The 25,341-nt window shown below is 46.4% G+C and overlaps 1 protein-coding gene across 2 annotated transcripts; it reads right to left on the bottom strand.

Annotated features, from left to right (window-relative positions):
* Positions 1-917: 917 nt before the first annotated feature.
* On the bottom strand, positions 918-20,950 carry LOC116845597 (MAP kinase-interacting serine/threonine-protein kinase 1-like). Of its 2 annotated transcripts, none has more exons than XM_032818457.1 (5): positions 19,881-20,950; positions 11,622-11,756; positions 8,416-8,772; positions 7,761-8,331; positions 918-7,643 (listed from the first exon to the last, which is right to left on the bottom strand). In XM_032818457.1, exons 1-5 carry the CDS (start codon positions 19,933-19,935, stop codon positions 7,184-7,186), a joined length of 1,578 nt encoding a protein of 525 aa, XP_032674348.1. In that variant the 5' UTR covers positions 19,936-20,950; the 3' UTR covers positions 918-7,183. The 2 variants fall into 2 exon arrangements, with proteins under 2 accessions (XP_032674348.1, XP_032674349.1); XM_032818458.1 differs by lacking the exon at positions 19,881-20,950 and adding an exon at positions 12,077-12,101.
* Between the last annotated feature and the right edge of the window lie 4,391 nt (positions 20,951-25,341).

Below are 25,341 nucleotides of genomic sequence, written 5' to 3'. Positions count from 1 at the left end.
CCCGTGACGGTTCCGTGACTACTCTCTGTAACTACAAATCGATCGGATGTTTCCGTCTGGTCGCCTTCGCCGATATACGTACATATATATATATATTTAATTTATATTTATATGGATGTTATATATCTTGAAATGAAAAAAAAACTGCGATTTGTACTCGTGTAATACGCTCGTGGTCGACTTGAACGTCGACGCGCAAGGACGGCGTGTATGGTATACGAAATTAAATATACGATCTCTCAGCGATCTCGTTGGCGTGATCCAGAATCGTGACCATGTCGAATGTATATATGCACATATACACACACACACATCACACATACTCATGCATACGTACATCTTCCCGCGGAAAAATCAAGAGAGTTGAATCTCGAAATCGATCCCGCGACAATCACGACAGCCAGCGACGTCGCGTCTCGACTTCGCGTCCTGATCCGAAGTCACGATAGAAATCGGATCCCTTCCAATCCGCCAAAACGAGTTCCTATCTTCGACATGAGCACGATTTTACAGAGGTATTCGCGTATGATATATCTATATCGTGCCTCGTGACCTGAGATCTCGTGAGACGTGAATCCTCCTAGCTCCGACAATTGTAATAGCGGACGAGACACGATGAGATTCGACATTCTCCTCCTCGGATCTCGCTCGGTTTTTCGCACGTGTACCGCGTCCCTGTCGTGAGAATCTCTCGAATAATTGATCGATCGATCGATCAATCAATCACGTGAGAAGGAGGAGACGTGTGGATCCGGTGTCTCGACTCAACGATTGCAAAACAATGGCGCGAACCCGCCAAGAATGTCAAGCGAATCGGTAAAAGAAAAAAATCGAATGCGTTATCGAGGGATATATGTGTATGTGTATGTTGTTTGTATGCAGAGGAAAAATGCGTGTGAAAATAAAGTGTCTGAATGTTTCACTTAAAAAATATACATTTTAATGATCAATATATCAGGAATTAATGACAGATCGTGTATTTGTTTTTCCTTATTTTCCTTCTTTTTTTTTCTCTTCGAATCACGCCATTGCCGGATTGCAATCAGATTCTTCGTTTCTCTCTTTCCCTCCGGACAATTCGTGTCGTCGTAGGAATTATTACTGTTGCTCTCATTTTAGCGATCAAAAGCCAATCGCGCGCTACGAGTACTCTCGCTTCCTCGGACGATCGTACGCATCAAATCGTGGAGCGATTAACTTAGCGTGTGTGTCTTCGTGTGTTTTACAGATATAATAAAGTTCTTTTGTACGTTCATCATCCAGTCTCAACATTTACATGTTTCGCTCTAGGCTAAGCGCGCGCCACTTAAATACGAATAAAAGTATACTCGAGAAACTAAGCGCCTCTCGTGCTCACGACGTGATATACCTTCAAGTGTTTCAAAATCGCCCGCGTTCGAACGAGATATCGAAAACGTAAACGTTTCTCCAGCGATATCTTCGTTCTTTTTAATCGGAAAATAGTCCAATTTCGTGATAATAAAGTCGAAAACAAGAAAAAAAGAACTCCATTTAAATTATTTTTTTCAATCCTCCGGATAATATCGAAGGAAATGTAGTGAGAACACGTATTCCGTGTATGTAAACTGAAAACTACGTACATGAGCACGTTTTTTCGTGTGGACTTTGGCCCTTTTTTTCTCTCTCTCTCTCACATCTCTCTTTCTGTCTCACAAAATCTTTCTTACAATCTCTCTCTCTCTCTCTCTCTCTCTCATACACACATACACACAAAACAGAAGAGCGACTCCAGTTTACAAAAGTGTCTAATACTAAGCGCAGTAAGATATCGCACCAAACGCAAGAAATGAAGGAGACGCTGTTGTCTTCCACGATCGCGTCCCGATCTTTTTTGCTTCATCTCTCTCTTACAATACAAGAAGTACAAACGTGATACGAATGTTCGAGTGATCCCGAGACGGGAACGACCGTTGGGACGAGCGGCTTCTCCTTCCTTTCCTAAGCAAGCTCCGTCTTCTCCTCAACCGTGTCAAAAAAATATATCGTATGTCTTTACTACATACAAGTGGGTATGAAAAATAAAAAATATTTTTTGGCCATTTTTTCTTTTATAACAATTTTTTTGGGAGATGGGAAGGAAAGAGGAGGAAGGAGGGAACAAGGAAATGAGGAAGGCTGGAGAGTAGGCAAGGAAGTAGGCATGCACAGAGCAAGGTAAAAGAACTTGTTTTTCTATAGAGAGATTTTTAGAAAGGAATGTTTGAATTTTTTTGATGATACACGATGTTAAAAGAAGGTCAGTTGAGAAGGCCATAAAAGTGGAGAGGAAAGTGCTTAAATTTTCTTATCTTTTCCCTTTTCAACGTGAGGTAAGGAAAGTAGCGAGAAAGATCAGCTAGGTAGGTAGGTAGGTAGGTTTGGCAAGTAGATAGAGACAGGTAGGTAGCTAGGCAGGTACGAGGATAAGGAGGTAAAATTTGGGGGTGGTACTACTTATCAATCTACTTTTTTAGGATATAGGCACTATAGCTACTAGATAAATCTTATTTACATTCTCCAGTATTTTCACTCTTCCACTGTCGATCGTTTACATCGACTACGCTACGAATAATAAGTGACCGAAATTGTATCTCGCATCAAGTTGTCGTCGCACACTCCTATCTTTCTCTCTGACGCGGTTGCACGCGGTGCGTGTGTGCAAACGCTCGTCGAAATCAGAAATTATCGTGACAATGTGTGAACAATGGACCGTATCGCGAGCTAGTTCTGATTAGTCTTCGACATCTCTCATTTCTTTTCGTCGAGAAAGAAAGACGCGTCTTCTCGCGAGAGATGTGTCCAACCGCGGATACTAACGAGCATTGCCATTGTTATTCGCGAAAAAGAGAAAGACACGACAATAGCGGGGTTTTGCGACGGGAACATAGTGCTCTACAGAGTGTGCAGGCCGGAAGATGATGAGAGGAACGGGATATGCATACCGTTTGAAACATTTAACAGGTGATTGCTCGTTTCTTCTTTCACTCCCCTTTCGTCGCGCCTCCATCTTTCTCTCTTCGAAAGAAAGTGTGACATAAATCTCCTCTCCTCGCAGCGACGCTCGTTTCTGCGACAATAGAATCCCCGCACTTTAGGCGATGGGGACGACTGGATTGGCACGACGCGCGAACGTACGTCGTCGTCGACGACGCGTTTCGTCGCTTACTCGTTCATGTCTTTCGTGATATACATTCTCTTTCGCTCGGCAAAGGAAACCTACGCATTATGTATCGGGAAGAGAATGAAGAATGATAACGTCCGTATATTTCACGTGTACTGCCGACCGCTGCGTTATAGCCGACCGTGCGAAACCCGACCAATGTATTGTATGTATCGTCGCGTATGTTACGTCGTCCACCAGCTCCTCTCCGGACGAAGAAACGCCGCGCCGTCGCTTCAATCTCGAGCGACTTTAAAACGACTCATAGTTTCATCTGTCCCAAATGAAAAAAAAGATTACTCGCGAGCGTTGCGAAGATGTAAACGGATGAAGACGGGAAATGTGATGATTTCGCAACACGATCGGTACGACTCAGCGGTGTTCTTAGGTCGGAGATACGCAGAAAAATTTAAATATTAGAAAAATTGACTGATCATAGTCGACGATTCTTTTTACAGTCGAAGAACAATCAAAGAAAAAGACTATGATTGGTCAATTTTCTTATTGCTCAAGTTTTTCTGTGTGTCCGGGTCCTTACGCTACAAACTTCTGACAAGATCCTGTTCAAGTTGGGTTCTTCTCTTATGAGGCTACTAGTTAGTTTTCCTCTCCACGTGTATCACACTCGCAGGCGTACACGCGTATGCACACAATTCTTTTTTTTCTCTCTCTATCTCTTTAATGCACGCGTATATATGCACACACGCACATCCATCCACTCACTCTCGCGCGCTCTATTGTACAATCTTATATCCATTAACGCTTAACAGATCTGTATTATGGCCATTTGTATTTTTTTCTTTTCCTTTTATATTTTTTTCCCTTACACAGCATACTGACACACTCGCTCTTTACTTTTATACTCCCTTATATTATATATTATTTTAAAGAAAAAAATAAAAATTAAAAAAAATAATTCTCACACACATACACACACACACTCGAGCTCTATATTTATGTTTTGCCGAGACGCACACTCTTCAATTTCGTCACACAAATCGTCGCGGCCATGAATGATATTTAAGAAAACCTCTTCCATTCACATTGTAACACTCTATAGAAAAGATAAAGGACAATTTTGTAGTTCTTTCCCTTTTCTCGAGCGTATGCTTGATTGCTTAACACGTGTAATGCGACACACTTCGCACTTCGAGCAGGATAATGAGATAAACTCTTGGGAGAGAAGAAAAACAAGCGGAGAAGTGTTTTTGATAAGAAAAAGAAAGATTGTTACTCGGAAAACGTTGTAGTGGCGGGCGCACTACGGAACGACGAATAAAGGAACGACGCGAAAGAATTCTTTGGCCTTACGCGAAGAGAGAGGCCGATATAAAAAAAAAAAAAAAAATAATATATTAATCTTCCAATAATCTTCCAATATTCCCCTTAAGGTAGCTCACGTTATATATATTGCTTTCCACATCTGCACATCATAGTTTTCTTTTATTTACACGGATGTAAATATATATATATATACGTATATGTGTATATATGTATATTTCGCGCAATAACTCTCTTATCCAGGCTCGTTAGACGTTAATCTTACCGATACTTACAAAGTACAAAGAAGACAAAAGTTGACAAAAGCCGATATTCGCCGTGTTCTAATATAGCAAGCGAATGACTCTCTACGAAAGTTTTCGATGCGATCGTAATGTACAAACGCGTAATGTTAGCGGGCACGGCACTCCAGCGGTTGTGCGTCTCCTAATGGAGGAAGAATATGAGGTGTCGCGAAGGAGCGCGTCCTGAATCGAGCATACGTATACACGACGTCACAACCCTAGAGATTCCGTACACGCGTGAACGTTACAAATAGCTCCTTACACATCTCTCATCCTTCTCCTCTCACCTCTCGCGGGTGTAATGTATAATCACGTGCGCAGCATAATTTCTCAGCTGCCCTGAGTAAAATCCGTCCGCCACATCGGCACGAAGAAGCGAATGAAAAGGAAATTCCCTTCGCGTACATATATGTTTGTGCATATATTATTCTGCTCCAAGGTAACGCGCAATAAAGAAATAAGAGAACAGACGTCGCTACGATCAATTATTCCCCCGGACCCGAGCGAAAAGTGGAACTCACGCCGTTTTTCGTTTATGCTTCTCGTGTTATTCGCGTCTAGACGAACGCAGAGAAACTAGAGAAACGCAAACAGCTCGTAAAAAGGCTTGGCGCGTTACCGTGGGTGGATGGGCCGACGTTAAAACAACTCCTGGTCGATAAAACTCTACAAAAATACGCAACGCCAATCGATAGATGATTCGTTGCCGACGATTTAACAGCTGAGAGATCTGTTATTAGAGTGGCTGTATTTTCTCCTCTTTATCTCTGTTTTTTAACTCTCCCCTCTCTATCCCTTTTAATACCGCGTAACCTGTATTGTACGCCCTTCTCGAGAATATCGTCTTGAAATCTTGTCTCTTACGACCTATCGCGCTTTCACTAACCTAATATGAGCAAACTATAATCTGCACCTGTGCGCCGAGATACGCTCATCACTGGTTTGCTCTGCTCGAAATATACATTCACATGGCTCGAATATACTTCAAACAATATCAAAAGTGCGGTAAAAGGAACATCATTCGTTCTCGGTTGTCGCGTCCACCATTTCTTTTTCTTCCTTCTCTCATTTCTTATTCATATATGATTCCTGGGCGAACAAATAAAAATAACATTTACGTAAAAGGGGTGTTCGTGCGTTCGATGGCGCGTGAACTATCACGATCTTGAGGGTCCTTTCTCTCTTTCTCTTCCCTCATTTTTTTCATTTTTTTTTTCATTTTTTTTCTTTTTCTTTGTAATCTGCCTGTCTACACATGAACGCGCGCGTACGTGTGTTACTCGACGTGCACTACCATGACGAAAAGAATAAAGGTTCGCGCCAACGGCGGCTGACGCAACCATATATTCTTTCGAGTCATCTCGCAGATCGCGACGCTGACTCGCAATGACGTCGATGTGTATGAATGAATGAAGCGTGGACTCAGTATATGTACGTGAATTTCTGACACGTGTGTGTGTGTGTGTGTGTGTGTCTGTGTATGTAGATGCTGTTGATGCGCGTGTTGCGTAGATACCTCCTATATACTGTACAATATGCAACGTATAACTGTACATATATAAGCTGCGTGGAATAACCGATGACACGCAGCGAGGATGATTTTACAGCGTTAGATGTAATCAGATTTGCTTTTATTTCCAAAGAAAACGAAAGAATTACTCGCGCGTACCGCGCAACGTCGTAAGTGGAAGTCAAACTGTGACGTACGATTTTTTTTTCCTGATCAAGTATCGATTTTTACGTACCGCAGCGCGAGGTACACTTGTGAATGCGCATACAGCGCATATCGTTATTAAGCTACAATTAAGATTTACACTCTAAACAAAATCGTACATGGATATATATGTATATATATGTATATATATATATATATATATATATATATATATATATATATATATATATATATATATATTTACTCTTTTTTTTTAATGTTATTTTAGTATTTACGTTCTCTCTATGTAACACGTCATAATTATTACCGATTGGTTAAAAGTTAATATCAGGCGATTGATGAGACGTAAAGGTAAAGGATTTTGGACATTGGAAATAAAAACATCTGCTTATCATCCGAACCGTACGCTAAAAAGGAAAGTTTAAGACAAAAAGAGGCTTACGGCTACTGAAAAAAAAGAAGATAACGATATATTTTGTTTTTCTCCAATAGTTCTCGCGACAGGATTTTACAGAATTTATCTCGTGAGTCATTGATGTGTTTGCCGTCGTAACTGCTATTGTAAACGATCGAGCCTGTTCTCATCTTATTCGCGTATCCAATATATCTTCGTCTGCGCAGAGTCAGAGACTCAACGACGCTTTCGCTTTTACATACTATCATTACCGATCTAAGCCGTTGGAAAAAGTATTGTACAATTTCGCGTTCTCGCGCGTGCAAGTTACAAAGAGACAAATTATACTGTAGCGAGAAAGGACGATAATTTTTCGTTACAACGACCTCTTAGCCACTCGGGGATGCGATTACCGCTTTGCCGGACTGACGTTCGAGCAGATCCGAACGCGCTTTCAGACGACGTTGCATCAGACGGCTTTCGCACGGTGGTGACAACCCGAACAGGTGCAGAGAGTCCTTGCCAAGGACGCGATTCTTCCCGATGATTTTAGGGTCGCTTAGATCGATGTTGGAGAGCACAGAGGAGGACGACTTCTGAGTTCGCGTGGCATCGAACTCGCTGGAGGAATGCGTCGTGAAGTGCTTGCTGTTCTCGGACAGTTCGCTGCTAGAATCGGACATGTGCCCGTACGGGTGATTATCGTCGTCGGTGGACGACGTGGACAGTCGCGGCTCCCTGTTCTCCGCCAAATCCTCAAGGTTCAGAGAGAAATGTTGAAGTACCACACGATTCACAGCCATTGCAGACTCAGCGAATGCTGAGAGTTCTCTAGCGGAGTTGTTCCTCCTGTAAGGATAGATCAAAGTAACGACCGTGTAATTAAATAGTAACAAGAAAAAACGCTAATAAAAAAAACAAAATTTTCAATTTCGAGATCAATTAAATGAAATAAAAAAAACTCACCTTATGATATGAGGCGTGGTAAGCGGGCGATCGCAAGTTTCGACGGAGGTCGGTCCAGGATTGATCCAAGGATGTTTCAAAATACTATCTGCACTCAGCCTTCGGTGAGCCTCCTTGACGAGCAAGCCTCTGATCAAGTCCTTCGCGTCCTCAGAGATGCATCTCCATTCCTTGTCCGGGAACTCGTACCTGCCCTCCTGAATGCTGGTGAAAAGCAACTCCTGACAGGCCTGACAGTTCTCGCCCCTACCCCAGCCGCAGTCGGTGCCGCAGTTCCCGTAGAAAGGTGGATAGCCGCAGAGCAAGATGTACATGATCACGCCAAGACTCCAGAGATCACAACGCTTGTCATAATAATTGGCCTCGCCGATAAAGGCCTCGACTACCTCTGGCGCCATAAACTCGGCGCTACCGACCGGCGTCAAAAGTTGCGGTGTAGCCACAGGACTTGACAACGAATTGTTGAACTTGATGCCTGAACCGAGATCGAAGTCGCATACCTTGATCGGTATCAGTTTGTCCGGGTACACGCACAAGATATTCTCTGGCTTGAGATCTCTATGGGCGATCCCTAAAATACACAAAAGGAAATTGTTTCACACTTCTATTATTCCCGGTTCTATTCCATTTTTATCAAAATTGTTCGAAAAATTACCTTTCTTATGAAGAAAGTTGAGCGCGCTCGCAATCTCATTGACAATCTGACTCGCCTCCCTCTCGGTGAAGTGAACTCGCTCCTGAATTCTGTTTAACAGCTGACCACCGTTAACTTTCTCGAATACAAGGTAGAACTTCTCTTCGTCCTCAAAGAACTCGATCAGCTGAATGATGTTCGGGTGACCCTGGCAATGATGGAAAGTCTCGACCTCCTTGAACACCCTGGCACGAGCATGCCCGGGAATCTTGTCGATGATCTTCACGGCATATTCTAAGTCAGTGTAGAGGGACGTACAGGTCTGAACTGAGGCATAAGCACCCTCACCAAGTACCTCACCGGTCAATTTGTACAGTTCTGTAACAGCGATAACGAATTCCTCTTCAGATAAGTATCTCGCAAAATTTAAGTTAAAGAGAAAAATGCGAGAAAACGACGAAATATTCTCATTTATAAGTGTTCGTATTTTGCACATATCTCACGTATCATTCGTACACTGCTTGCATAAATCCAAAGTGACGGTGATACATAAATTCATCGTGGTGAATCAATACGATACTCATTTGGCATGATATTGCGCGTCGTCCTATGAATACTTTTGACGATTACGTCGTCACATCGTTCCAAGTCACGTCAACGTGTGTGGAACGAAAAAAAAAATAAAAGATAGGAGAATTCAGAGACCGGGCCCGACAAGTTCTCATCATCATCATCATTATTATCATCATCATGATAATCATCATCATCATGACTATCAGAATCTTACTGACTGTTACAGAACTACGGTATTATAGCGCAAACTGCGAAAATTCGGGAATCGTGCCAACATTGAGTCAATAATGAGAAAGCGAAGATGTCAATGGTCTTTCGGCTTGAAATAGGCAGACGCGAAAATTACTCCCAAGCTCGAAATAAGAACTTTACCCCGGCGAGCCGATCGATACGCTCAGAAGGCCCAATTATCCGCAGTTGAAACGGACTGCTCTCTCGAACGTGTGCTGTGCGCGCGTGACAGAGTAGCGTGTCGTATATCCTGACGGGCAGTCAATGTCAAGGTCGAAAGGGGGTGACCGAGAGAGATCAGCGCGGAACTACGACGCACATAACACCGAATTCGCCCTCTCTCTCGGAAGTGCGCGCTATCGCGGCTCCTTTCCTCTTCACTCCGTGAGGCCCCCTCCCTCGCACGTCTCTCACCGCTCTATCCCCACCACTTTGCCGCTCGAGTGCTACGGAGCTGGCTGCGTTGCCGCGTCTGCGTCGTCGTTCCCCCCCTGTGAGCCCTCCTCTAGCTATCCGCCTGCCGTCCCTCTGCCCCCCTTACCCAGCTATCCCCCTTTTTGCTTCCTCCGCTCGGTTATACGCAGGATACGAGAGTTGCGCGTGGCAACGTCGCCAGCGCCTAGCAACCAGAAGCCGATAATACGCCTCCGCGTCTCTCTACGCCGTTCTATACCAATTTTAACAGCGCGCGGTCGAAATAAATATAGAGTGCTCGAGAATTGCGCGCGATCGTCGACTCGCGCCGAATTAAGCGCGCCGATTCGCCTGAAGCGATTTAGCACGAGGGAGCACGTGTAAGATCGATTGCCGCGATCTATCACCGCCTGTACAATGGATACTACACTATCTCTTTCTCTCTCGTATGTGGAATTGTGTCTTTGGTAGTCCTACGCGATCAACCAGGATTCCGCAGAAGCGTAATGGGAATCTCGCACTATCGATTCGCTCTGGATTCTCGACCGAGCTCTATCGACCGTTGAGGGTTATATGCACACAGTGCCAAGCAGGGTAGAGAAGCTTCTAGAACTCTCTTGAATCGACCAGATGATGCAACCGGCCGATCGATCAACCGGCCGACCGGCCGGCCGGCTATTCGACCGAGGCACTGAACTCGATCAGCGTTTACATCGCCAACCGGCGGCACAAGCCACGGCGACGCTGAATGCAAATCACCCTCGCGCAAAGTCGAGTAAACTCGTGCCAAAAAATGTATGCCAAAGGAGCGGGTTTGTCCCCCAGCGGGCCAGGGATGCTATCGATCGCACGAGCGAGTGACTCCGTGGCCGAATAACCGTGTTTGCCAACTGCGGCTCGGATTAACTCTGATCTTCCGAGTTCTCTCGGAAGCAAGATTTAACTGTCGGTTAAGAACTTGTACGAAGAAACACGCGCGTTTTTCCTAACAATGAGAAACGATAGTAATGAGACGGTTGAACGCCTCTTTAAAATTGCATTACGAAACGGAGGAAGGTTTTACAAAGAGACGTTCTGTAAAAAAAAAAAAAGAGAAAGCAGCAGTAAGCAAAGAAAAATGGAGAAAACAGTTGGAAAAATGATTTACAAAAATTATTTCCAGAGTAAACGTTTACGCAGGAGATGCTCTGTAAACGAAGGAAGGGATAGCAGGTGGAGAAAATTAAAGAAAAATCGAAGAAATGAGTGAATTGAAATACTAGAATTTATGACGGTTATTATACGTTTTAATCGGTTTTCGGCTTTCATTCTTTATATTCAAGGATCTAGTCTGAAAGAGACATGTTCTCCGAGGCTGGAATTTTCTGGAGTCATTAGTCTTTAGACGCTGGGAGACGGGAGACAAAGCGATTCGTTCAAGTATTTCCGGGTGGGGATAAAGGGACAGAAAACTGAAAGGAGAAGCTCGCGAAGTAGGAGCGACGAACTTCCGGTGTTTATAAACAAGCAGGCGTATCGCGGGACGCGCAAAATTCCGGGGCGCCCGCTGCGCGATCGATTATCGCTGCCTCTCACGCGCCATCGCGGGTGTTTCTCGAGCGTTCCGAATTTGTCCAAGGTCACACGCGCACTTACTAGAACCACCAATTGCCGCGGGGCGAAAGACCGCGTCACACGGAAATAGGCGGATGAGTGCGTACGTGCGTGCATGCATAGAATCTTTACAACACCCGCTCTTTTTCTCTCTCTTTATCCTTCCCTTATCTTGAAGTAAGATACATCTAGCTGATTCCATGAATTTCCACAAAGATGCACTGAGAATAAAACACTTGAATATTTATCTGTGTAATATATATAAAGTTTATTCACAGAAATAAACTCTGTCTCAAAAATAAACTTTGTTTCACAATAAGCTTTATATTGCACAAATAAATTGTAAAAAAGTTTTCTTCTCAGTGCGCGTGGGTGTATTTTCCCTACCCTCTACAGTAACACTAGTGGATCATTACCTTGGAAGCAGGAGGACACCAAGGACGAGCCGGAACGTCTCTTCCTGCGCCTCTTACGTCTCGCCTCTTCTTGACGGGCTTGCACCGCACTCATAGATTCTCCCGTCGAGACTGCGTCCCGGCAGGTGCCGTCACCTGAAACGAGCATAACAGAGTTGGTTCAGAAACACGTGCGTTTTTCCTAAAATGATGAGAAACAGTTTCAATGGGATATGGTTGAACGACTAACATTGCATTACAAAATAGAGGAAAGTTCACAAAAGGACGTTGTGTAAAAAAGAGAAAGCGATAACAGGCAAAAAAATAGAGAAAATAGTCGGAAAAATGATTCACAAAAGATTCCCGGAGTAAGTGTTACGCAGAGACGTTAAATAAAGGAAGGGATAACAGGTAGAAAAAAAATACAGAAAAGTCGAAGAAATTAGTGAACTCTAAATCTTTGTCGTGTTCGATACATCTCTCAGCTCTCTTGGCAATCGCGATCGGAGGTTCACGACAGGACAGCGTTATGCGAACGAGGAGTAAACGATTGCAAAATAAATCACCGACTCCGCGAGTATCAATCTGTCCGTACGTTACATACCTCCTGCAGAGCACAAGAGTAAGAAAGAGCGAGAGAAAAAGAGAGAGAGGGAGGGGGAGGGAGACGTACACAGTCGTTGCGCAACGGATGTGTTTATTTGCGGACAAAGTAGCTCGCGTATCGCGGGTTGGTCGGCCCGCCACCACACGTGACGGACTCGCGTTTTCCCGTTATCGTGGCGTTAGTTGCGCGCGGGCGCACGCTCGAGCGATCGTAATTTATTATTGCGAGCTTATCGACGTCGCGGTATCATCGTGCGCGACGAACGGCGGCGGTGTGGCGACGGCGGCGGTGTGGCGACGGCGACGGCACGAAGTATTAGTCACTCTCGCGGGTTCACGCTCGTTCACTACCCACCGTTCGCGCGATCGCAGCTTGGCGATAACTTTCGCTTCAATCCGGCTCAATTCGACGGAAAACAAAAAACTACGAATTACACTCGCAATTATAAGTTCAAGTGCTGCCGCGAATTTTTTTTCGCAGATACAGCGAACTATGTTCCCCTCTTGCAACCGTGACCTAACCTAGACGGGTATAAGAACGGGTGTCTACAATGAGAACTTAAGCCATAAGACTTGAGCTTCAAGCCTTAAGAAATTGATTAATCACAGTTGATTATTTTCCTCATATTTGACTGTGATCGATCAATTTCTTACAGTTTAAATCTTAAGTCTCGTGACTTAAATTCTCATCGTAGACGCTGCTTAAAACATGTGGCACGAGCCGATTTAACGATGTGCTTTCGGCCGACGTTTGCTCCGATAAATATGATGCAACTGTTACGAGAGAAAATAAGCGGCCGCCGCGTCGTGTAAGCAGGGGGACGACTTCGCATTCATCGAGTTGCGCTCAGTCTCTTTATGAATAAAGCCGTACACTCTTAATAGTCCAAGGTTTAAAATACTGCTCGCTCCGTTATAATTATCGACAGTAGACGTTGACGTGTCTTCGGCTATTTCCAACGTGTGCGATAAAACAACACGTTTTAGGTTTTTACATGCGGATTATATGATCAGAGCACGCATGTCGTTTATTGCTTCCTGAATGAAACGTAAACAAGGCCGATTCGCGTCAATGAACATCATGACAACAATTATAATCCGAATCCCGAACGGAATAGATGAAAATTAATGGTCGCCAAGCGACAGATATTATTGAGAATCCGTTTTATCGCGCTCGCTCGTTGGTCGAATATTTCGGGCTCCTGCCGCCGCGGGGGATTTCATCGTGGGCGCTTCCCTCGCGATAAAAAGCGAAAGGGGAGAGTGGAGGGAAGCCCGGGCGATCCCTCTAGGGGCGAGTCTCGATTATACCCGTACTTTTGTAGCCGTCCGAAACGGGAAGCCTGCTGCGCCATCATCGATTTGGCCGGAGGGAGTAAATGAAAACCGGGAATAATTTCGCCGCGCACTCGTGTGTGACAATAGCAGAGAGCGCCTCTAGAAGCTTCACTCGTCGCACGCATAGCTATGCTCGAAGCTGACGCACACACGTGGAGACGCTTTAAATAACACCGACCGGTCGCGGGCCGTTGGGGCGTTTAGTTACGGAATTCGTGTTGAGCCGTGACGATTGATCGAATATTTGCGAGACAAGAAGTCTGTTCTTTGTAGCTGCATTGCTGAACTGGCGAAACATATGAGTCAGAGTGAGAAAAGATACAACTGTGTGTATGCGTCTCACAGTTTTAAGCTTGTCGAAGAACTTTTCAACTAGTGCAATGAGTTAAAGTGAAACAAAGTATGCTTATTTCATTCAACTTATCGCACTGGTTCTTCGAACAGACCTTCTAACATTATTGCAATATTAATTCAGCAGCTATAAAGAACAGATTCGTCCGAAATCGGACGACTCGAGGACGAGGTGGCGCGGGCGACGTAATGACGATTTCGCGGCGCGGTCAACAAACACACGCTGCGACACGCAGCTTTTCTTTCTGTCTTCGCACTTTCTAATTCAGCTGCTAAAAATGGGACTGCTGGTCGCGCCACACGACCGATACCCAGGCGTCGTGCCGGCAGTTCGGTGTTTCCCTCTCTGTTCTCTTCTCGCTTGGGAAAGTTCACTCGCTGCAAGAGCCCGAGAAGGCGCAGCTCCGCGCCGAGAGGCCGGCAATCGGGACGCGATTCACGATCTTCGTGTTAACGGAGATAATGTATACGGCGTGGCAACGGCGATTTACGCGAGATGTATATCGTCGGCCGCGCGACCGACGGGGTCACGATATTTCTACCGCGATGTTTCCACGAGGCGACGAGATCCTGTCACGAGACCGAAGTTGGGCGTGCAAGTGTCGCTACCCGATCGAACGAGTTATCCGAAACGCCAAAAAAAAATGCTTTGCCGATCCAGGTGAAATTCTACATGTCGCATTTAAAATTTATTGTTGTTCCTTTTTTTTTGTATCTATATGATACTGTCTGTGATACGTATCTGTATAAAATTGTCTGTGGTACGTAGAATTTACAGCAACAGCACTGTGGCAATATCCACGAGCAAATTTAGGTGAATGTGAATATTAAAATAAAAGTACCAATGCCCGCGGACACGTATCTGATCATTCATTTTGTGTTTTAGTCTTTAAATACAAATATTTAAACTTTTAATATAAAAAATATATATACAAATATTGAGTATATACATACATTCCATGTTGAACTTGTACATTATTCTAGTAATGTTTTTCTTACCTTACATTCGAATGTCTCTTGTTTTTTGTCTACCATAGTCTACTTGTATAAAAAGTATGACTGGCTTTAATCTGAACGTGGCGCCACAAAGAGACTTTAAATTTCACAAATAGTTTCAACAGAAATTCAGTGTTTATGTTATCTACATTAATTAAACACAAAACACACGCGATATCGTAGTGTCTCCTAGTCATTTCTGCCAATTTCTGGTATCAAGATAATCTTTCCTACGACTGCAAGAGCATTTCTCGGAGCGGACAGATGCGTCCGCCGCGGCGCGAAATTGTCGGTTCCCCCCGACGAAATCTCGAAAGGTTGCGCATGAAAAGATTACATAAACGCATCGCGAATCCGTTAAGATAACGCGCAGATCGCACAGTCGCTCTATTAATAACTCCCTGCGTCTCTCTGAGCGAGAGATGCTGCGAGTCGAAGAAGACGCGTATTGTTCGCGTGGGCGAAGCCGTCTCGCGGCGCGATACGTAGCGTGCAACGGCGTCGAATGACAAAGTACAGAGTGCGAGTGAATCGACTCCGCCACTCCTTCGAGAGTGGACAACCACCGTTCGCTCGAGCCGCTCGCGTGGGTCGAGGAGAAATCAGAGCCGGCGAGTAGATCGAGAACGACGCGTAACTGTAAGCCGATCGACTCCTCTCCTCATTGTCCGCGCCGATACGCGCGCGCTCGCCGCGTAGCTGACATGTCGTGACGATCGCAAGACGTCGATTCGAACGTGTTCGATTGCGGAGAATCGGCATCGCACGAGTTACATCGAGAGATGTGCGATTTAGGAAATTGCGTATCGCGATGCGTCATCTTTTTTAAAAATTGCATCACAATAGTGTATCGCAAATATAATTTTAAATCGCGCGCGCAATTTCGTATCGCAAATGCGATTTTGAATCATGAAGGAACATGGAGCATAATGGGAACCGTAATATTTAAGTAAAAAAATAAGAAAATTGAAACGTATATAAAAGAAATATATATAAATCATATATAAAAAGAAATAGTAATTTTTTATTTACATTAGGAGAGCCACTTCCGATGAGCTCCTCCTTGACATATAATATCAAGGAGTAACATTTCTGAGTAACATTTCAAAAATTTTATAAGTCGCTCATTGTTTGTTAAAGTTATTAAACATTTTTTTTATGAATGGAACGTAATTTTTGCACACAGTGTATATGGAAATGTGATAAACAGTACACATATATTCGTAAAAATTAATTCTAGTCTAATCTATCTAATAAAATATTCTAAACCGTACATGATGGGTTAGGTTGGGGTTAGTTTTTTAGGGAGGGGCTCCGTCCCTTCTCCCAGCGAATTGTGCAAAAATTGTTTCATTAAAAAAAAAATGTTTTTATAACTTTTTAACAAATGAGCAACGCATAAAACATTTGAAATATTACTCAGACATGTATCCTTGATACTATATGTCAAAGATGAGCTCATCGGAGGTGCTCCGCCACCTAATATAAATAATTACCAAAGAAATAATGCAATTTAACATTTTAAGGTTGTTATAATGACATAATTCAATTATGCCTCTAAAGTCGATATTCATAGCCGGATCTTATATTTAAGACCGTCTTAAGTTAAAAAATAACGAATGATTTTGCGATAGAGGATTGCAAACGCAATTTTGCGATAAAAGTACAATTGCATATCATATGGCGATTTAAGAAAATCGCAGTGTTTGCGGTATATCTCAAAATCGCACATTTCTAGTTATATTTAACTTGTCGCGTAGGTGATGATAATGACTGTGTGTGTCAATCAATGACAGAGATACAAAGTTCAACGGTCCGATTCAACGCGACGACGAAACGGAAAGTTAGAGCCTTGAGGCTGGATCCGCAACTTTGCTTTAAGCCGTAAGCAAATTGACTAATCATATATTCTTGTAATAATCGATTGTGATTGGTCAATTGCTTGCGGCTCACGGCTTAAAGCAAGGTGTGCCTAAGTCTAACACACAGAAAAACTCAAACAGTAAGAAAATTGATCAATCATTCATAATCGATTATTTCTCGACTGTGAGAAGAATCGTCAACTGTGATTGATCAATTTTTCCTTACTCTCTCTCTCTCTCTCTCTCTGCTCAATTTTTATTGTACAAATTTTTCTGCATGTCCCCGGCCTTAATCGCAACAGAGTTCGTGGAAGATTTGTTGATCGCAGGGAAAAGAGTTCTCGAAACTCGAAACCGGTCTTTGCGAGCGTAATTTGACGCGTCTTTTCGCAGAGACAGTGATGAACGTGTGGCATTGCCTCGATGTCAACACGACGTGAAAGAGAGAGAAAGGAGAAGGAGGGAAGGGATACAATGAGCAAGACGAAATTACATCAGTTTCGTGGAAAATCGTCACGATCTTACTCAGAACGTCGCGAAGACACGGCGCTTCTTCATTTGTGCCGTTGTCCACGTGTATTCGCATCATCGTAATTTCAGTACCGGCAGCGAATGTATTTTTGTGCATCTTCGTTGTAACTGCCGTGGCCGTCGCCGGCGACGTCGACGTCGACGCCGCCGCCATCGCCACTCAACGACCGCCGGCCGGCACATCGAGTCTCTGAGTTCAATGACTGGCACAGAAAAGGAACGCCGCCATCTTACGCGAGATATGCACGTACGATAGTGTTCTATCCGCACGTGTTTGCACGAGACCCGAATGGAAGCTGCTACGACTGTAATAATATCCCGTTAACGATCACGAGGAATTAAAAGCGCGAGAGAGTACAAATTAAGAAATCAACGTGACGCGAATTTCAGCGTGACACGATAATGATTAAAGCGGAAAATTTACGATCGAGCCGCGAGAATGTTTAGATCACTGACCGTTTAACGCACTCCAAGACTCAAAGTAAAAGCACCAATGCTTAGACTATACCTCACTCTAAACATTCTTAATGTTGTTAGTCTTTAAATACAAATATTTAAACTTTCAACGTAGACTATATGTATGTATACATGTATGTATATATGTATATGTTAAACATTTGAATATATAATCATATTTCATATTTAAAAATCAAAACAATAAGAATTTCCAAGCTTTTACTTTATATGCCTGAATATATTTATGCGCAGCAGACAAAATATTTGTATTTACTTTGTTCGCCCGAACCGGATAAAGGCGGGTATTTCGCTTGCGGTTATCCCGTTTCGCGAGACAACGACGAGAACGGCTCCGTAAGCTCGATTCATCAGTTACACTTATCGCGTGATTTTCTCTCTCTCTCTCTCTCTGCTAGAGATACCATCGTGTATATTTGGGCCGCGATGCGTGCTCGGTTCGCGTATCTCTTTGTCCTTCAAATCGTGCGTTTCCCTTTAAGAGCGCGTGTAGTTGACATGCGCGGCCGCCCCGGGACCCTTCTCTCCCTTCCGTTCTTTGTTTGGGTCGCCCTACAACCAACCTCGCTCTCCCTTCGTTCAGCGTCGCGCGATACGGCGCCGAACTTGCCGAATCCGCCGTGTATACCGACTAACCCACTTCGTCCCTACCCCCGCTGTCCCCGTCACCGAAAATAATACGCCGTGCCAAAGACGCGCTACACACTCGGAAGCGTCGCAAAATGCGACGCCGGCGTCCTCTCTCTCTCCTCGGCAACCCCAAAAATAATACCCGAGAATGTTGGCGTTATTGGCGCAAAATTTCATCGCGAAAAGTCGCGTCAGCGAGAGACAACGCACGAAATTCGACCCGAACGAACGAACGGACGAGCGAGCGAGGCGAAATAACTCCGTTCAAGTCACCGCGTTAAAGACGCCGACAAAAATAGCTCGTTGTCGGTAAAGCTGTGCGAACGACTTTATAATGCGTAAATTTATATACGCTTCTCTCTTTCTCTCTCACATATTTTTCGAGAGCGGATTTTCAGAGTGGTAGTGTGTCGAGAGAAACGCGTAGAATTTTTTTTCTCTTTGTTTCAGAACGCGAATGACGGTGGTGGCGTAGCGCGAAGAATCGATGTGCCTGACAATGCTCGCTGAAGCACCTAATAGAAAAGCCGTTTCGCTACGCAATCTCCGCGTATGCCGAATGACGAAATCAGTTTACACGTTTACGCGACTCGGAATTCCGTGGCCGTCGACGAGAAATGCCGGGAACGAGTCCGCGAAGCCGGTAAATAAGCAGACGAGCCGAATATCTTGGCTGCTTCGCGACGGGTTAGACGGAGAAATCGGCGGCCGGCCCTTTCGGTGGAAGCGACGGTGCGCGGACGCGCCGGTCTTGCCAGCTTCGAGTAAGTCGACCGTCGATCCTTCTGCGCGAATTCATGCATATTCGCGATGCGATTTTGTACGGGGAACGAATCGCTAAACGCACGTAGTGCTCAGTTCTGACATTCTCTTCGCGTCGCGTCAAGTTCTTCTTATCGGCGACTCGGGGGAGTGCGAGGCGTTTCAGTCATATATTCCTTCTTCCTTTTGCCCCCCCCTCTCTCTCTCTCTCTCTCTCTCTCTCTCTCTCTCTCTCTCTCTATATATATATATATGTATATATATATATATAGCAACAACAACGGCGAATATGTAAAACACCACATTTGCTTCGGCACGCCGACTCGTTACTGGGTCGTTACATATTAACCGGCGAAAATGGCCGCCATCGCCGCCATCTCCGAGGTTCGCCGGTTTGAAAAACAAACAGCGAACACCCGCGACAACTTAATCTCGACTGAAGAATGAATCTCCGTCGAATGCTGAACAAGCTTTTACGCAAGGAAGATGAGGTAGACCAGTAGTAGTTCGAGATATGAAAAAACGGAAAGGTTTCTCGCAAAGTAAACGAGCGGGAAGGAGCCGACAACCATCTGAGTTTTTTGACTGAAATGAAATCAATTGCGGCGCAATGTAATCGGGAGAAGGGAGATCGACAGTCGCGATAAACGGCGAGCTGTCTTGACATTTTCGCCGAATGAACACAAGTCTGTCGATCCGAGTCGAACGAAACAAATGGAAATTTGCTTACCACGTCCAACCTCCTGAGTGCCGTCCTCTCTCTCCTCCAGGATTTTCTCCACCATGTTTCCTTGCGACCGCGTGATGCTGCTCGTCCAGACAATATCTGGGAATTCTCTGACGGTTCACACCACTGTCGAAAGATCCGTCCGTGCACGCGTTTTCTGTCCCCTCTCTCTCTCTCTCTCTCTCTCTCTTTCTCTCTTTCACGACTCGCACCGCTAGCAGTAATTATAAAAAAGAGTCAGTCGTATTTACAAAAACGCCTATCTACTAAGAGACTGATATAATCTCCCTCTCTGCTCTCCTCTCGCTCGTCCACGTCTCGTATTTCGTGCGAAGAGGGTCGATGTATATCAGCGTGTCGGTATCACAGATATAAATAAATATATAAAGTCTATCTTCTACGCGTCTCTCTCTCTCTCTCTCTGTCTTTATATCTTCACTCCGCAGCTTCGTCCCTCGGCGCGCACGACTGTTCCTCTTTTCCCTATTTCGTTCTCTTCTCTTTCTCTCCCTCTCGAGCGACGATGACACGTCCACGAGAGATGCTGCTGTTGCCGACGATGTTTCGCTACAGATGTACGAAACCTTGTTGTTTTTGAATAAATACTATCACAGACTTTGACACTGCACTTTCTCTCGGTCGGTCATTCTACGTGTGCTGCTTGGTCTCTTCTCACTCTCTCTTCTTCGCCGCCTATCTCGTCCACTCCTCACAACCAGGCGGCCAAGCCTTTTCGCCGATGAGAAGCTAAGCTCGCAGTCAGCCTCTCGCCAGAGCCTCCGCCTCCTCCGCCTCTTCCTCCTGCTCCTGCTCCTGCTCCTCCACAACTCCCCCTCCGCACAAGGTTTTTAACCGGATGCACCGGGCCTTTTCGCACGCGAAAATCCCGCGGTGGTCGTTGTAGCTCCGTCGTCGCTATCGCACAGCCTCTCGCACGTAGCGGCAATCGGGCTCGGAAGCGCATTAAAAAATCCCTCGCCTAACACATCTGGCCTCTCGTCTCCTCTCTACACCATCCTTCACTGCTCGGCAGTTGGTTTCCGACTGAGCTCGACAAGATGGCCGCTCTGCTTACTAACACTCCGCGCGGTCTCCCCACCACCGCGTCGTGAAACCGCTCAGTTCCCCTCATCACGCCGCGCGCCGCCTGCGAATCATGAAGCATCGTCGACGCCCCGAGAGTCACGTAGGCAACGTGTCTCTCAGACTACGGCTCTGGAAGGCTCTCGAATTTTCGCTCCTACCTACGGCTGCATACGCAGCCGACCGTGCGTCACCATCCACCAGACGCACGAAATCCTAATCGGAGTTGCGTTATTATTTCTCGCTAATGAATTATTCACGAATAGAGCAGCATGACAGCGAAGATACGCGCGTCGTACTCGCCGAATCAACTCAGTAGTTACAGATTCCGCAAGTTGGTTTTGCGAGTTCCGATAGCTCGTGTAAATCTCCGCGCGTCCCTCTGCCGCAGGCAGATCGACCGGTACGGCAGAGTAGATGAGATGCAGGACGAGTATATATGTATGTGTGGGTGCGTGTGAGCGTCACTGACCACTCCGCTCTCGCTCTAGTCGCACCATTTCGCGCGTAATATTCCTGTGGGACATCACTCGTCGCTCAATGACACGCCATTCCACGTCACTGAGCGACAAGCAACGAACAGAGGAATCGCTCGATCGCAACTTGTGGCCTCGCGAACTTCAAAATGGCGCTCGGCGTACTCGACGTGTTCTCAGCTGTGATTGGTCGTTCGAGTTAGCGTTCGATCTCTTTTACGCGCCATACGGCGATTCATGTACTCTAATACAGGACGCCGGGTGTTCTTCTTCTCGTTGGCATCGTGGGCATCCACCGTAGGCATCGTCACCTCCTCGGCGACTTTTCGCCGAGCCATGAGACGTCCTGGCACGCCGGTGGGCTCTCTCGTCGTGCCGCTTGATTCAGCTCCCGTGGTTGAAGAAGGACGAAGCGCGTGGATGACGCCGGCGATATCGCGTGGTCGCTTCTTGTTTTCGGCGTCGTAAGGATGCGCGCGCAACGTGTTCTCCGGTCTCACGTATGCCGCGCGGATGGCGCTCGCGCGCTCATCATCCGTCGTCGTCGTGGATACATATCGTCGATGCGCACGAGATAATACGCACTTGTGCACGCTTGTTTTCTTTTTCTCTCTCCTTTTCTCCTCTTTTTCTCGATTGGGCGACTTGTTGTTGCCGGTAGTTGGGTGAGTAGGTGAGGTGGGTAGACAGGCGGTGAGTTGAATAGGTAGGTAGTGGCGGTCGAGTAGACTCGGAACCGCGGGAATTTATTTACGGCGTTATCGTTACGCAACCGTTGCATTAGCGATTCAATAACCCGGCGATTAGCGAGCTGCCTCACTCTCCTCACCCCCTAACCCGCCGGCTATCGCACAGCGATCTCTATTTGTCGTCGCCTCGCGTGGAAAGGCGGGACTCTTTCTTACGAACGCCTGCGCGCGTGTGTGTGTGTGTGTGTGTGTGTGTGTGTGTGTGATGTGAGTGCGCGCGCGTGCGTACATTCACGCGTTGGCGGTGTCGTTCGATTATTTCTAATCCGTTTTATCTAAATGCGTCACAAAGTGTTTTTCCCTCTCGTTTTTAAATTCTCGATAGTTCTCCGCACGATGTGCACGCATACATACATATATGCATGCATGCATACACGCTTGTACGTATCAGCCGCGTGACAATCGTGGAATTCGCAAAACACGCCTCGCCGCGCGGCGCGTGAGAATGGCGTCACTCTCCTGTTGCGTAATTCTGGTTAGACAATGGGGACAACAAGGGCGGACTATTATTGCCAGTTTAGCGAACTTTGTTTGCTCTCTCTCGTCACTCCTGCGAGAGGAAGATCGACCGGCGTGTAAACACACGAGGGTGCTTGCCAAAGACCAGAGAGACGCGCATCGACCGACGCGATCACTTCGAAAATAGTTGCGCTATCGCGCGACTCGGTCGAGAGCACTCGTGTCGCACTCGTTATCGCGGCAAAAGTATCAGCCGGCTGATTAATTTGTTGCGTGAGAGAGAAAGAGGGAGAAATGAAAATGCGCGCGTCATCATCTCCTGATCTCCCTGTTATGTTTCAGGCGTCTGTTTCAAGGTCGACGAAAGAAAGAGGAGGCACTCACGCTGCAGAAGAAACGGCAACGACGATGCGCGACTATCGCTCTCGTGTCGTCTTACGAGTGTTTACCAGACCGGCTCGGGCAGAATCGCAAAAAGTGTCCAGCGGTCGAGTTCGCGCGCGAAATTGCGTCACCGTCGCCGTATTCGTCGAGAACGATCGGCGCCGGCGAGGATCGAGAGAGCCTTCCTGGAAACAACGGGGCCATCGACCATTCCGTTCAGGTTGTCTCGTCTTTCCCTCCCCCCCATCCCCTTCACCCCCCTGTTTCCCCCGTGTGAGTATCGTTACTCCTCTCCATCAATTAGTTTTCACTCTTTGATTCTTTATTACGTCGCGACCCTCTCCCGCATCGCATCCGTGAGGTGGGATCGATCGCTAAATTACTATTGCCGCGACGTCGTCGATGCCTGTGTGTGCTTGGATGTGTGTGACTGGATGGAAATAAACATCGATTTTATCAAACGCTGCGCCCGCATTTACCTGCTCGAGTCGGTTCCCATATTTAGAGCGGCCATTAGCATGAATGCGCGACGCGCGAGAACGAAGTTAAGTAATAATAAGCGACGCGACGCGACGGCTGATTCTTTTACGAAGTGGACGACAGCGACACCGGAGAGAGACACAGGGCTTTGCCCTGCCGTGTCTGGATGAGGAAATCACCCTCGAGTCTGTCAGGCGAAAATCTCGAAGAGTGCGGCGCGCGGTCGCTGCCAATAATCGCGTACGCGCGAACCGGTTTCCGCACGTGGCGGCGATCGTCCGCGCTCGATCGCGACGAAGAAGCTGACCCCACCTACACGCATCGTCGGCGCTCGTGCATACACGCCGTGACTCTCCCCTTCGCCGTGCCGACGGGAGGATTCGAGGCGCTTTCGGAGATTATCGTAGCCAAATGTAATTATAGCTGCGCGCAATCGATCTTGTCGCCCTTCCCCGGGCCCCGTGGTGCTTCACGGTGGCAATCTTTATCGCGAGCGTCCCGCGACCTGCGCGACCCCGACGACGTGGCGACGAGGCGGCAGGCAAGGCGCACCGCACAATTCGTGCGTTGTGTAATCGCTGGCGATTTCGCCCTCCGCGCGCGGAATTGCGCAGCGTCGCGGAACATCGCGAAACGGGCGTACGTCGTTTCATAAGACGACACGTCCCTTATCTGGCGCTTATCCGAGCGTGCGCCCCCTCGCCGTTGTTGTTCCGCGTGTCAATAACGTTCACCGCGATAAACGACCGGTCGCTTGTGCGATTACTCGCGGCGACATAAGTCGGTGAGGATCCGTATATATTCTCGGCACACTGATGAAAAGAAAAACGAGCACGATAGCGAGAAACGACGACGTACGCCCCGGGCGAGATTATTGCCGCCGCCGAGTGCTCGCGCTAATTGCCCTGCCGACTCATCCGGATGATACCGGACTCTTCTTGTCGATAATCGAACGTTTTGCGCAAATCGCGGTCGTAGAAGAGTCGAACTCCGTCCGTTTGGGCGAGACGTTATCGCGAGTGTTACGACGATTATATCGTTTCCCGTCGACGGCGGGCGACATTTCCTTAGCCTTCGCCGAACTATGCGACTCTCGGCCAGGTATGCACGAGGTACACAGGTGTTACCCTCTCTCTCTCTCTTTCTCACTCTCTCACACATACCTGCACACCGACACGGAGCAAATATTTCCTCACCGTGTTTTCGTTTTTTTTTATTATTAACGATATGCTCATATCATTAGGCTTGTATTAATTATCCGGAGCCGAACGCTCGATTGAAGACCAACCGGCGGAATTTCGAGAGACTCGCTCGCGTTTGCGTCGCAGTTGGCCGCGACGTTGGAACGCACAAGACGGTGCGATGTTAAAGAAGAAGGATCATGATGCTCGCCGCCTTGGAGTTATGTAAGTCAGCCAGCCAGCCAGCCGGCCGGCCGGCCGGCCGGCTGAGGTTCCGGGCGCCGGTAAAAGAACAACGAAAGCGAATCCGCCGGCACGTAGTACGAGTATCTCGCCTTCGTCGCGCTTCGAAGCAATAAGGCAAGAATACCAATGCCTGGGTACTAAAGAATCGTTTACAATGCAGTCGTACTTGCGTCTTAAAGTGACAGCACTGGTCTGTGAATCATTGTCTAGTTTCTTCGCGTGAACACGTGAGAAATGAAAAGTTTCACTAACGAATTCGATAAAACTTTACATTTTTTACGAGTTTACGCGCAGAAAACAAATGAAACATGATCGATTTACAGACTAATGCTACGATCTTAAAACGTAACTGCGACTGCATTGTAGACGAATAACACTGATATCTAACTTTGAACATTTTTATTAC

The sequence above is a fragment of the Odontomachus brunneus genome, unplaced genomic scaffold (assembly GCF_010583005.1).
Source record: "Odontomachus brunneus isolate Ranch 3 - 2012 unplaced genomic scaffold, Obru_v1 Obru_scaffold_053, whole genome shotgun sequence".
NCBI classification, from domain to species: Eukaryota; Metazoa; Arthropoda; class Insecta; order Hymenoptera; family Formicidae; genus Odontomachus; species Odontomachus brunneus.
The sequence above is the reverse complement of the archived record's forward strand: the minus strand, read 5'-3'. Positions and strand labels throughout refer to the sequence as shown.